Source organism: Pholis gunnellus (genome assembly GCF_910591455.1).
Source record: "Pholis gunnellus genome assembly, chromosome: 23".
Lineage (NCBI taxonomy): Eukaryota > Metazoa > Chordata > Actinopteri > Perciformes > Pholidae > Pholis > Pholis gunnellus.
In genome coordinates this window covers 255,001-269,112 of record NC_136550.1, presented here as the reverse complement: position 1 = coordinate 269,112, position 14,112 = coordinate 255,001, and the positions used below count along the sequence as shown (strand labels likewise).

Below are 14,112 nucleotides of genomic sequence, written 5' to 3'. Positions count from 1 at the left end.
TCGAGCCTCCTCAGTTGTGTTTCTTGAACACGTTTTAATGTGTTTGAGGCTGAACATGTCGCTCCACAGAGGCAGCAGATGTTGGGATCGTCACCACCCAACATGTCACGCTAGCCCACTGACCAATCACGTAGCTGTAGGCCAGCTAGCAGCTCTGACACGTCAAAGAATACGCCCACCATGTCAAACTAAAGATCTGATTGGTTGAACACTATGACGATCAACAACATCGTCCCCATTCACTTAACCTGCACATGGATTCACTGGTGAGTCTGCAGGCCTGGGGCCTCTCTTCTACCTAGAGACACAGAGGTGAACTCTGATTGGATCAAAGCTCTACTTAAAACAAGCTGCACTGAAGCAGAGCAGCTGAGGAGCACAGTAGCTGTGCAATGAGAACATAAGATGATGGGAACAATATTTTTATAAATCATGATACATGTAGTGTATTTAAGAAACATTATTAAATTATAAAATAGCTCTAACTTTGTGATTGTGTTTAGGCCAGCAGAGAAGGCTTTGAGGCCCTGACGGCCACCACTGACACACACACACACACACACACAGTAACACACACACACACACGTGTTTCAGATGTTCTCTGAACAGAAGAAGTGGTTCAACAGTAGCACCACAAACACTGTTCAGTACAAATACATGTCAACCTGTCATCGTAGTACAAGTACACAAAGTTTAATGGAAATAAAAATGATTATTATTATAATACTAACAATAACAAATAGTAATATTAATACAACTCATTATAATAATAATATAAGTCCAACATTCAAAACCTTACTGAAGTAAAGCTATAGTATAGATCAGTGGTTCTCATACTGTGGGGCGCGCCCTCTAGTGGCGCGCAGCGGTATTGCAGGTGGGGCGCGGGGAAAATGCAGAACTTTTTTATTACTTTTACTTTTGAGGTACCAGGTGTTTTAGAGGTTCTTAATGAACTAGTAAGAGTTGTTGTTGAGGTACCAGGTGTTTAGAGGTTCTTAATGAACATGTTAGAGTTGTTGATGAGGTATCAGGTATTTAGAGGTTCTTAATGAACAGGTATTTAGAGGTTCTTAATGAACTTGTTAGAGTTGTTGTTGAGGTACCAGGTGTTTAGAGGTTCTTAATGAACATGTTAGAGTTATTGTTGAGGTACCAGGTGTTTAGAGGTTCTTAATGAACATGTTAGAGTTATTGTTGAGGTACCAGGTATTTAGAGGTTCTTAATGAACTTGTTAGAGTTGTTGTTGAGGTACCAGGTGTTTAGAGGTTCTTAATGAACATGTTAGAGTTGTTGTTGAGGTACCAGGTGCTTTAGAGGTTCTTAATGAACTTGTTAGAGTTGTTGTTGAGGTACCAGGTGTTTAGAGGTTCTTAATGAACTTGTTAGAGTTGTTGTTGAGGTACCAGGTGTTTAGAGGTTCTTAATGAACATGTTAGAGTTGTTGTTGAGGTACCAGGTGTTTAGAGGTTCTTAATGAACTTGTTAGAGTTGTTGTTGAGGTACCAGGTATTTAGAGGTTCTTAATGAACTTGTTAGAGTTGTTGTTGAGGTACCAGGTATTTAGAGGTTCTTAATGAACTTGTTAGAGTTGTTGTTGAGGTACCAGGTGCTTTAGAGGTTCTTAATGAACTTGTTAGAGTTGTTGTTGAGGTACCAGGTGTTTAGAGGTTCTTAATGAACTTGTTAGAGTTGTTGTTGAGGTACCAGGTGTTTAGAGGTTCTTAATGAACTTGTTAGAGTTGTTGTTGAGGTACCAGGTGTTTAGAGGTTCTTAATGAACTTGTTAGAGTTGTTGTTGAGGTACCAGGTGTTTAGAGGTTCTTAATGAACTTGTTAGAGTTGTTGTTGAGGTACCAGGTGTTTAGAGGTTCTTAATGAACATGTTAGAGTTGTTGTTGAGGTACCAGGTGTTTAGAGGTTCTTAATGAACTTGTTAGAGTTGTTGTTGAGGTACCAGGTGCTTTAGAGGTTCTTAATGAACTAGTAAGAGTTGTTGTTGAGGTACCAGGTGCTTTAGAGGTTCTTAATGAACTTGTTAGAGTTGTTGTTGAGGTACCAGGTGCTTTAGAGGTTCTTAATGAACTTGTTAGAGTTGTTGTTGAGGTACCAGGTGCTTTAGAGGTTCTTAATGAACTAGTAAGAGTTGTTGTTGAGGTACCGGGTGCTTTAGAGGTTCTCAAAGTAACTTCATGGGGTTTTAAGACTTACAATGGTTCTTTAGAAGTTTCTAGGAGGAGAATTCATGGGTTATTGGGGTTCCAGGAGTCCTTTAGGAGGTCTCAGGGGTGCTAGTCGTGGTTCAGAGGTCCTTGAAGAGTTTCCAGGTTTCTTTGGGGTCAGGAGGTTCTCCAAAAACTGGAAAATGTTAAACTGCAAAAAGCACACGCATGACACACACATGTTCAACTCACACACACGCATGTATGTATTGAGGCACTTCAGAGCTGTCAGTACTGATCGTCCTGCAGAGAGAGACACAGAGCAGGAGGGCACACACACACACTAAACACCACACACACACACACACACACTAAACACCACACACACACACACACACACACACACTAAACACCACACACACACACACACACACACACACACACACACACACTGAACACCACACACACACACACACACTAAACACGAAACCTAAACCTTCTGCTTCTTCAATTCTCTGCCAACAGTTCGCTCATTAAAGTGAAATAACATGTTGAAATTATCCTTCCTACACACACACACACTGAACACACACACACACAGACACACACACACACACATACTGAACACACACACACACACACACACACATACTCAACACACACACACACACACACACACACCACTGAAAAATGTCCACAAGATGCCTGGAAGTCATTTCTGAGGGAAGAGGAGGAGGAAGAGGTCACATGACCAGAGACAGCTAAGACATGATGATACTTGTACTCAGTAAAAGTCAGTACTTTTACTATGTGGTACTAGAACTCTTACTGTGTGGTACTAGTACTCTTACTGTGTGGTAATAGAACTCTTACTGTGTGGTACTAGTACTCTTACTGTGTGGTACTAGTACTCTTACTGTGTGGTACTAGAACTCTTACTGTGTGGTACTAGAACTCTTACTGTGTGGTACTAGTACTCTTACTGTGTGGTACTAGTACTCTTACTGTGTGGTACTAGAACTCTTACTGTGTGGTACTAGTACTCTTACTGTGTGGTACTAGAACTCTTACTGTGTGGTACTAGTACTCTTACTGTGTGGTACTAGTACTCTTACTGTGTGGTACTAGTACTCTTACTGTGTGGTACTAGTACTCTTACTGTGTGGTACTAGTACTCTTACTGTGTGGTACTAGTACTCTTACTGTGTGGTACTAGAACTCTTACTGTGTGGTACTAGTACTCTTACTGTGTGGTACTAGAACTCTTACTGTGTGGTACTAGTACTCTTACTGTGTGGTACTAGTACTCTTACTGTGTGGTACTAGAACTCTTACTGTGTGGTACTAGTACTCTTACTGTGTGGTACTAGTACTCTTACTGTGTGGTACTAGAACTCTTACTGTGTGGTACTAGTACTCTTACTGTGTGGTACTAGTACTCTTACTGTGTGGTACTAGAACTCTTACTGTGTGGTACTAGTACTCTTACTGTGTGGTACTAGAACTCTTACTGTGTGGTACTAGTACTCTTACTGTGTGGTACTAGAACTCTTACTGTGTGGTACTAGAACTCTTACTGTGTGGTACTAGTGTGGAGAATTTAAGAATTAAAAGCATTATTTAGTAGAATTTATAGCACCCCTAGTGGTGAATGAAATTGTCACAATGATGAGAATGTAAATTATGTTAAGAGTCACAATATATTTACTTATGGAATGTAATATAGGTTTACAGGATGTTTACTTATAGAAGATATTATATGTTTGCAATAAGTTTACTTGTAGGAGTCTTTAACATAATCATTGGAAGTGTTGAACCAAAGTAGTCACATAGTTAGGGGGTTCTGAGCCATGAGGAAGAGACATCAAAGGGGACACAGAGGTGCTGGACAAATGGCCAAGGAAGGAGGAGGAGAACCGGAGACAACTGAAGGGAAGCAGACGGCCATAAAACAGAGAGCACTCCTGGGTAAGACCATGCGGCCGCAGGACAGAGGGCAGGTCAGAGGTGATGTCAGAGGTGATGTCACAAGGAGGCCAGCCATTGAGATGAGCAGTGGATCGATGAAGGAGGCGTCAGAGCGATTGGAAGCCAATCACTGACCCCAGAAGACGGCCTTTGTGTTTTACGACAGATTTCGGACACTTTCCGACCATCAAAGGACATAAAAGGACTGTTTGCAAGGACGTGCGCCGGGCCATGGTAGTTCGCTTTGCAGGATCCGACTTGGTCGGGCCTGTGAGGGGAGTTGCACGTGGTCTCTGCTCTCGAGATGCATACTATCGATAGTGTATTATAGATTATAATTGTCATCATCAGTTTACAGTCGTCATTGTTTAATTAAATACTGTTTTGAATTTGGACCGGATCGAGTTACTTTATGATGCGCCTGCGCAGAAAGAAGTAAACACAGCAGCGGCCTTGCGCTTCCTCCACCAGTTTCAGCCTCAACACTAGTACTCTTACTGTGTGGTACTAGAACTCTTACTGTGTGGTACTAGTACTCTTACTGTGTGGTACTAGAACTCTTACTGTGTGGTACTAGTACTCTTACTGTGTGGTACTAGTACTCTTACTGTGTGGTACTAGTACTCTTACTGTGTGGTACTAGAACTCTTACTGTGTGGTACTAGTACTCTTACTGTGTGGTACTAGTACTCTTACTGTGTGGTACTAGTACTCTTACTGTGTGGTACTAGAACTCTTACTGTGTGGTACTAGTACTCTTACTGTGTGGTACTAGTACTCTTACTGTGTGGTACTAGTACTCTTACTGTGTGGTACTAGAACTCTTACTGTGTGGTACTAGTACTCTTACTGTGTGGTACTAGTACTCTTACTGTGTGGTACTAGTACTCTTACTGTGTGGTACTAGAACTCTTACTGTGTGGTACTAGTACTCTTACTGTGTGGTACTAGAACTCTTACTGTGTGGTACTAGTACTCTTACTGTGTGGTACTAGTACTCTTACTGTGTGGTACTAGTACTCTTACTGTGTGGTACTAGTACTCTTACTGTGTGGTACTAGTACTCTTACTGTGTGGTACTAGTACTCTTACTGTGTGGTACTAGTACTCTTACTGTGTGGTACTAGAACTCTTACTGTGTGGTACTAGTACTCTTACTGTGTGGTACTAGTACTCTTACTGTGTGGGTACTAGTACTCTTACTGTGTGGTACTAGTACTCTTACTGTGTGGGTACTAGAACTCTTACTGTGTGGTACTAGTACTCTTACTGTGTGGTACTAGTACTCTTACTGTGTGGTACTAGTACTCTTACTGTGTGGTACTAGAACTCTTACTGTGTGGTACTAGTACTCTTACTGTGTGGTACTAGTACTCTTACTGTGTGGTACTAGAACTCTTACTGTGTGGTACTAGTACTCTTACTGTGTGGTACTAGTACTCTTACTGTGTGGTACTAGTACTCTTACTGTGTGGTACTAGAACTCTTACTGTGTGGTACTAGTACTCTTACTGTGTGGTACTAGTACTCTTACTGTGTGGTACTAGTACTCTTACTGTGTGGTACTAGAACTCTTACTGTGTGGTACTAGTACTCTTACTGTGTGGTACTAGTACTCTTACTGTGTGGTACTAGTACTCTTACTGTGTGGTACTAGAACCTTTACTGTGTGGTACTAGAACTCTTACTGTGTGGTACTAGTACTCTTACTGTGTGGTACTAGAACTCTTACTGTGTGGTACTAGTACTCTTACTGTGTGGTACTAGTACTCTTACTGTGTGGTACTAGTACTCTTACTGTGTGGTACTAGAACCTTTACTGTGTGGTACTAGAACTCTTACTGTGTGGTACTAGTACTCTTACTGTGTGGTACTAGTACTCTTACTGTGTGGTACTAGAACTCTTACTGTGTGGTACTAGAACTCTTACTGTGTGGTACTAGTACTCTTACTGTGTGGTACTAGTACTCTTACTGTGTGGTACTAGAACTCTTACTGTGTGGTACTAGTACTCTTACTGTGTGGTACTAGTACTCTTACTGTGTGGTACTAGAACTCTTACTGTGTGGTACTAGAACTCTTACTGTGTGGTACTAGTACTCTTACTGTGTGGTACTAGTACTCTTACTGTGTGGTACTAGTACTCTTACTGTGTGGTACTAGAACTCTTACTGTGTGGTACTAGAACTCTTACTGTGTGGTACTAGTACTCTTACTGTGTGGTACTAGTACTCTTACTGTGTGGTACTAGAACTCTTACTGTGTGGTACTAGAACTCTTACTGTGTGGTACTAGAACTCTTACTGTGTGGTACTAGTACTCTTACTGTGTGGTACTAGAACTCTTACTGTGTGGTACTAGTACTCTTACTGTGTGGTACTAGTACTCTTACTGTGTGGTACTAGAACTCTTACTGTGTGGTACTAGTACTCTTACTGTGTGGTACTAGTACTCTTACTGTGTGGTACTAGTACTCTTACTGTGTGGTACTAGAACCTTTACTGTGTGGTACTAGTACTCTTACTGTGTGGTACTAGAACTCTTACTGTGTGGTACTAGAACTCTTACTGTGTGGTACTAGTACTCTTACTGTGTGGTACTAGTACTCTTACTGTGTGGTACTAGTACTCTTACTGTGTGGTACTAGAACTCTTACTGTGTGGTACTAGTACTCTTACTGTGTGGTACTAGTACTCTTACTGTGTGGTACTAGTACTCTTACTGTGTGGTACTAGAACCTTTACTGTGTGGTACTAGTACTCTTACTGTGTGGTACTAGAACTCTTACTGTGTGGTACTAGTACTCTTACTGTGTGGTACTAGTACTCTTACTGTGTGGTACTAGTACTCTTACTGTGTGGTACTAGTACTCTTACTGTGTGGTACTAGTACTCTTACTGTGTGGGTACTAGAACTCTTACTGTGTGGTACTAGTACTCTTACTGTGTGGTACTAGTACTCTTACTGTGTGGTACTAGAACCTTTACTGTGTGGTACTAGTACTCTTACTGTGTGGTACTAGAACTCTTACTGTGTGGTACTAGAACTCTTACTGTGTGGTACTAGTACTCTTACTGTGTGGTACTAGTACTCTTACTGTGTGGTACTAGAACTCTTACTGTGTGGTACTAGTACTCTTACTGTGTGGTACTAGAACTCTTACTGTGTGGTACTAGTACTCTTACTGTGTGGTACTAGTACTCTTACTGTGTGGTACTAGTACTCTTACTGTGTGGTACTAGTACTCTTACTGTGTGGCTTCATGGTCTTTAATCAGGTGGACTCGGACTCGTCGTTGGGCCGGACGGTTCATCTTTATTGTGATTGGCTGACAGACAGCTGACAATAATAAGTTCTTAATAAGAATCGACGGCTCTGATGGTTCAGGAGCCTCCTGGTTCCAGACCTGGTGTAGATATCTAAACAGGTCTGGTGACTCTGATAACTGGTCCTCTTTGGTCTCAGAGACATTTTGAAATGCAAGACAAATCAGTTTTTGTTATTTTTCTTTACAAAATGACTTCAGTATAAAAACATTGGTATCTACTTTAAACATGATCAGATACAAAAAGTGCTAAAATACAAAAACATCACTTCTACAATTCAATATTTCTCTTCTCGTCCTCAAACCTGAACCAGATCCAAAGTCCAGGATCAGGAACTTTTTAAAAGACTGCAGTGGTTCTGTTCCAGAAGGTAGAAAGTTAATCCAGACGGACCACCGGTTCTGGACCAAACGATTAATGTTTGATTGTATAAATGATTCACTTTAAGGTTTAAAAACAGCACGAGATACCTCACAATGGGCTCAATAAAATACACTCGAGTACTTTTACATCTTAAAGAATCCACCGTATGTGAACATGAAGAAACTCGTAGTCCTTCTGAGAGTTCTCCAACGGGACCTGAAGGTCTCCCTGAAGGTCTCCCTGAAGGTCTCCCAGTAGTCCACAGACCTGAAGAATCACATTCATTTTGGACAAACAGCTGGAGGATGATTTCCACGAGATGTTCGTTAATCTCAACAAATTGACGAAGATTCGCTCAAAAGGTTCACCCCTGTTTTCCGAGGCCATCCCATAATATTCCTCACAGATCACAAAGAGTTTTGATGGTGAAACTTCACCGGAACACGTGGACGTAACAGAATATTGATCCCGTCTGGACCTCATGATGTCCCTCAGATCAATAATCACGATCGATGGAGATCAACAAAGAGTCTTTTTGGAATTTCCTGTGAGTTGGTTCCACACGTTCCTCCAGAACTCCTCACACATGTTTAAATCACAGAATATAACCCTAGTGGACTATGGAGAGGTTTCCATCATGATATTTAACTTTGACCCGGTCGATCAGGACCAGAACCCCCTTCGGTCCGTCCCGGGGTTCTCTCGGTTCTCTGCAGTCGTAGTGGCAGCGGTTTGTTTTGATCATCAGCTGATCCGGTAAAAGGGTTTTGTTTGTTTAATAGAATCCAGTAGAGGTCAGAATTCAGTCTCTGTGTGACGGACCGGGGCTGGGAACCAATCCCAGCTGTGCTTTCATGAAGTGGGCGGGGCGATAACAGCAGGGCCACAGGGGGAGGAGTTAAAACACCTCTCTGTCCAATAAGAGACCGACGTCCCTGCTGTGCCGGATGCTGATTGGCCGGTGAGTCCAGGGTTCGAAGCATGATTATAAAAACACCTGGCCGAGGAGGAGGAGCTTAGGTTTTCCTGAGCGGTGGAGGTCTGGCAGCACCTGAGAGTCGACCAACCAGGCGCTCGCTGTGGTGAAGTCTGTCCTCGGGTCTGATTGGTGGGATTAAGAAGGGGGGCGGAGTCCTGTTGCACCTGAGTCAAACATAATGAAGCGTACAGAGAGGACAGTAACCGTACGTTGTTTTGTGCTTCTTAAACATCACAGTCTCATTGGTCCGACCACCAAGGAGGCGGAGTCTCACCGGTCCTCCAGGCTCTCTCTGATTGGTCAGAATGTTCAGTGGTTAAAGAGACAAGTGTCCGTGGCTCAGCGTCCTCCTGAGTGTAGTGGTTTTTTTGGACAGTACGGGCGGCGAAGGCAGGGCTGTGATTGGTCAGTAGAGCAGAGTGGGCGGGGCTTTGTGGACCCTGAACGTCTGGATGGAGGAGAGGATCTTCTTCTGGTGTCCGGCGAGGGTCACGCCCACTCTGAGCAGGTCGCTACGGAAACAGACACATCTGTTATATACACTATATATATAGTATATATATATATATATATATATATAGTATATATATATGTAGATAGTATGTATTTATGTATATATTTAGTGTTTCTTACTCGGTGTTGAGCTGAGAAACGACCTCCAGACTCGTGAACCCCGACTGGAGGAAGCTCGGCTCGTATCGCTCCATCTTTATGGCTCGAAGCCACTCAGAGACAGAACCACAGGACGACAGAGACGGGGGGACACGCTGGTCCAACAGGGGCTGAGACACACTGAGAGACAGACAGGGAGACAGACAGGTGTGAGACAGACGGGTGAGAGACAGACAGACAGGATATTGCTCCACTCTGAGCTTTAATCCAGGAATGTGAACCGTTCTGCACCTGCTGATGTAAACAAGTCTGTATAAACAGCTGTCAATCACACTCACTAGCCCCACCCACACCATGTGTGTGTAACCGTCTCTATGGTAACCCCTGACCTCCAACAGCTGGTGAATTAATGACATTCCACACCTGTCAATCATTTATTCTCACACACACACACACACACACACACACACACACACACACACACACACACACACACACACACACACACACACACACACACACACACACACACACACACACAGTGTATGGTCTCAATCTCTAGTTTCAAGTCTTCTTCAATACAGCATGATGTTCATTTAGTACATGATGGTCCATTTAGAGTCAAACAGACCATAAAGCAGGGGATGCTTTAGGGGCGGGGCTACACAGTGATTGACAGGTCTCTACGTCACTCCTCCTCAGTCCAGATATGGTCACTTCCTGTTCACTGGTTGATAAAAAACAAGATGGCGACCTCACCTGCGGCCCTCTGGGAGCGTCACCTTCAGGGAGGCGGGGTTTCGGATCAGCCTATCGAGAGCAGAGACCACGTCGCAGAACCTCGGCCGACTGGCTCGTTCCTTCTGCCAACAGTCCAGCATGAGGGAGTGGAGGGAGGCGGGGCACTCTGGGGGGGGGGGGAGACGGTAGTCCTGCTCTATGGCGTTAATCACCTGAGAGAGAGAGAGAGAGAGACAGGAGGGTGAGACACGAGAGAGAGACAGGAGGGTGAGACAGGAGAGAGACAGACAGGAGTTTCTCTTACGTCCTGGTTGCTCATGTCCCAATATGGCCGCTCTCCGTATGACATCACCTCCCACATGACGATGCCGTAGCTCCACCCATCACTGGCTGACGTGAACTTCCTGAGAGTCAAATATAAAAGAATCACTTTAGTTTAACTACACAACAAGTATTTAGTTCACCCTGGACAGGTCGCCAGTTTATCACAGGGCACATATAGAGACAGACAAACATTCACGCTTTTCAACACAATTTTAAGTCTCCTAAGCTGCATGTCCCGGAGGGAACCCACGCTGCCACGCGGAGAACGTGCAGACTCCACACCAGCCGGGATCGGGGATCAAACCCGGGCCCCGTGCTCGCCACTACACCACCGTGCAGCCCCAGTATTTAATATTTAGTAGTTATATTAAAAATTGAATATTAAATATCACATTTTTAATATTTAATATTTATATTTCGTATTTATTATTTAATACCACTCACAGTACTACTACCTGCAGTACTGATGCTCACCTGTAGGCGATGGCTTCAGGAGCCGTCCAGCGAATAGGAATCTTCCCTCCCTGAGGACGAGACACAGTGAGTACTGTTCCTTTAAGACACAGTGAGTACTGTTCCTTTAAGACACAGTCAGTACTGTTCCTTTAAGACACAGTGAGTACTGTTCCTTTAAGGCACAGTGAGTACTGTTCCTTTAAGACACAGTGAGTACTGTTCCTTTAAGACACAGTGAGTACTGTTCCTTTAAGACACAGTCAGTACTGTTCCTTTAAGACACAGTGAGTACTGTTCCTTTAAGGCTCATTAGACCATTTAAAACATCCTATTTAAACACCACTTTATGAATAATTAAACTACAGGTGCTTCAATGAGTATCAACAAAGAGCATCATGGGAGATTTTTGATCAGCTGACCTACCAGAGAGCTGGTGTACGTCGGGTCAGAAGAGTTCTCAGTCAGGAACCTGCTGAGACCAAAGTCTGACACCTGAGACACAGAAACACAGTTAGACCTCACTGACAGACAGGTGGGGAGACAGGTGACAGACTGTCTCACCTTACAGACAGACAGGTGACAGACTGTCTCACCTTACAGACAGACAGGTGACAGAGTGTCTCACCTTACAGACCAGGTTAGAGTTGACCAGGATGTTTCGAGCAGCCAGGTCTCTGTGGACGAAGCTCATGACAGACAGGTACTTCATGCCGGCGGCGATGCCCCTCAGCATCCCCACCAGCTGGATGGTGGTGAACTGTCCGTCATTCACCTGTAGAGACAGACAGACAGGTGGGCCGTGAGACAACAGACAGGTGGACTACAGACTGTGAGACGTGTTCCTCATTGCGGCCCGTCTCACCCTCAGGAAACTGTCCAGCGCTCCGTTCTCCATGAACTCGGTGAGGATCATGACGGGACAGGAAGTGGTGATGACGCCCTCCAGGTGGATGATGTTGGGGTGCTGGAACTGACCCATGATGGACGCCTCCGACAGGAAGTCCCGCCTCTGTTTGTCAGTGTACCCGCCCTTCAGCGTCTTGATCGCCACATAGTTCTCCTTCCTGCCCGGGACCCTCAGCCGACCTCGACACACCTCGCCGAACTCACCTGGACAGGTAAATATCAAATGTTACAACACACCTGGACAGGTAAATATTAAATGTTACATCACACCTGGACAGGTAAATATCAAATGTTACATCACACCTGAACAGGTAAATATCAAATGTTACATCACACCTGAACAGGTAAATATCAAATGTTACAACACACTTGAACAGGTAAATATCAAATGTTACAACACACCTGGACAGGTAAATATCAAATGTTACAACACACCTGAACAGGTAAATATCAAATGTTACATCACACCTGAACAGGTAAATATCAAATGTTACAACACACCTGAACAGGTAAATATCAAATGTTACAACACACCTGGACAGGTAAATATCAAACGTTACAACACACCTGAACAGGTAAATATCAAATGTTACAACACACCTGAACAGGTAAATATCAAATGTTACAACACACCTGAACAGGTAAATATCAAATGTTACAACACACCTGGACAGGTAAATATCAAACGTTACAACACACCTGAACAGGTAAATATCAAATGTTACAACACACTTGGACAGGTAAATATCAAATGTTACATCACACCTGAACAGGTAAATATCAAATGTTACAACACACTTGGACAGGTAAATATCAAATGTTACATCACACCTGAACAGGTAAATATCAAATGTTACAACACACTTGAACAGGTAAATATCAAATGTTACAACACACCTGGACAGGTAAATATCAAATGTTACAACACACCTGAACAGGTAAATATCAAATGTTACATCACACCTGAACAGGTAAATATCAAATGTTACAACACACCTGAACAGGTAAATATCAAATGTTACAACACACCTGGACAGGTAAATATCAAACGTTACAACACACCTGAACAGGTAAATATCAAATGTTACAACACACCTGAACAGGTAAATATCAAATGTTACAACACACCTGAACAGGTAAATATCAAATGTTACAACACACCTGGACAGGTAAATATCAAACGTTACAACACACCTGAACAGGTAAATATCAAATGTTACAACACACTTGGACAGGTAAATATCAAATGTTACATCACACCTGAACAGGTAAATATCAAATGTTACAACACACTTGGACAGGTAAATATCAAACGTTACAACACACCTGAACAGGTAAATATCAAATGTTACAACACACTTGGACAGGTAAATATCAAATGTTACAACACACTTGGACAGGTAAATATCAAATGTTACAACACACCTGAACAGGTAAATATCAAATGTTACAACACACTTGGACAGGTAAATATCAAATGTTACAACACACCTGAACAGGTAAATATCAAATGTTACAACACACCTGAACAGGTAAATATCAAATGTTACATCACACCTGGACAGGTAAATATCAAATGTTACATCACACCTGGACAGGTAAATATCAAATGTTACAACACACCTGAACAGGTAAATATCAAATGTTACATCACACCTGGACAGGTAAATATCAAATGTTACATCACACCTGGACAGGTAAATATCAAATGTTACATCACACCTGGACAGGTAAATATCAAATGTTACATCACACCTGTCCAAAATGTTTATTAATTTATTCAAATCTATTAATGAATTATTAAATACGTTAAACTAATAAAAACACAATATAATGATACTGGAGAGGTGTACTGTTCCTTTAAGGCTCATTAGAACATACCAACACGCCTTCACCTCACACAACACGTATGTATATGTGTGTGTGTGTGTGTGTGTGTGTGTGTGTGTGTGTGTGTGTGTGTGTGTGTGTGTGTGTGGACTCTTGTTCTGATGTTCTTTCAGGTTCTTCTCGTCGACATTACAAAATAAAAGTCTACATTCCTCTAAGAGGGTTCCCAAAAGGTTCTGAAAAAGTTACTCAAAATATTCTTGGATTCAAGTAACTAAAGTTTCCTCATATTTAAAAGTCCTTTAAGTTTCACAAAGTTCCTTAAAGGTCCCCGGGTTCCAAAGTCACCAGAAAGGTAAGTTGGTTCCTCTTTCTGAGCACAGAGAATGTTCCTTAAATGGTTTGTAGGTTTAAGAAAAGGCTCCTTAAAAGTTCATGACTTCC

The 14,112-nt window shown here is 42.6% G+C and overlaps 1 protein-coding gene across 3 annotated transcripts in view; it reads right to left on the bottom strand.

Annotated features, from left to right (window-relative positions):
- Positions 1 to 7,436: 7,436 nt before the first annotated feature.
- The window catches only part of LOC306714666 (ephrin type-B receptor 4b-like), a 16,504-nt gene continuing 9,828 nt past the window's right edge, over positions 7,437 to 14,112 (bottom strand). For all 3 annotated transcript variants that reach the window (XM_079184745.1, XM_079184746.1, XM_079184747.1), the window contains exons 14-21: positions 11,795 to 12,042; positions 11,558 to 11,704; positions 11,356 to 11,424; positions 10,951 to 11,000; positions 10,457 to 10,556; positions 10,171 to 10,364; positions 9,433 to 9,591; positions 7,437 to 9,311 (exon numbers count right to left, since the gene is read on the bottom strand). In XM_079184745.1, coding sequence (XP_079040871.1) covers positions 9,206 to 9,311; positions 9,433 to 9,591; positions 10,171 to 10,364; positions 10,457 to 10,556; positions 10,951 to 11,000; positions 11,356 to 11,424; positions 11,558 to 11,704; positions 11,795 to 12,042 — 1,073 coding nt within the window. In that variant the 3' untranslated portion in view covers positions 7,437 to 9,205. The remainder of the gene's footprint in view (positions 9,312 to 9,432; positions 9,592 to 10,170; positions 10,365 to 10,456; positions 10,557 to 10,950; positions 11,001 to 11,355; positions 11,425 to 11,557; positions 11,705 to 11,794; positions 12,043 to 14,112) is intronic.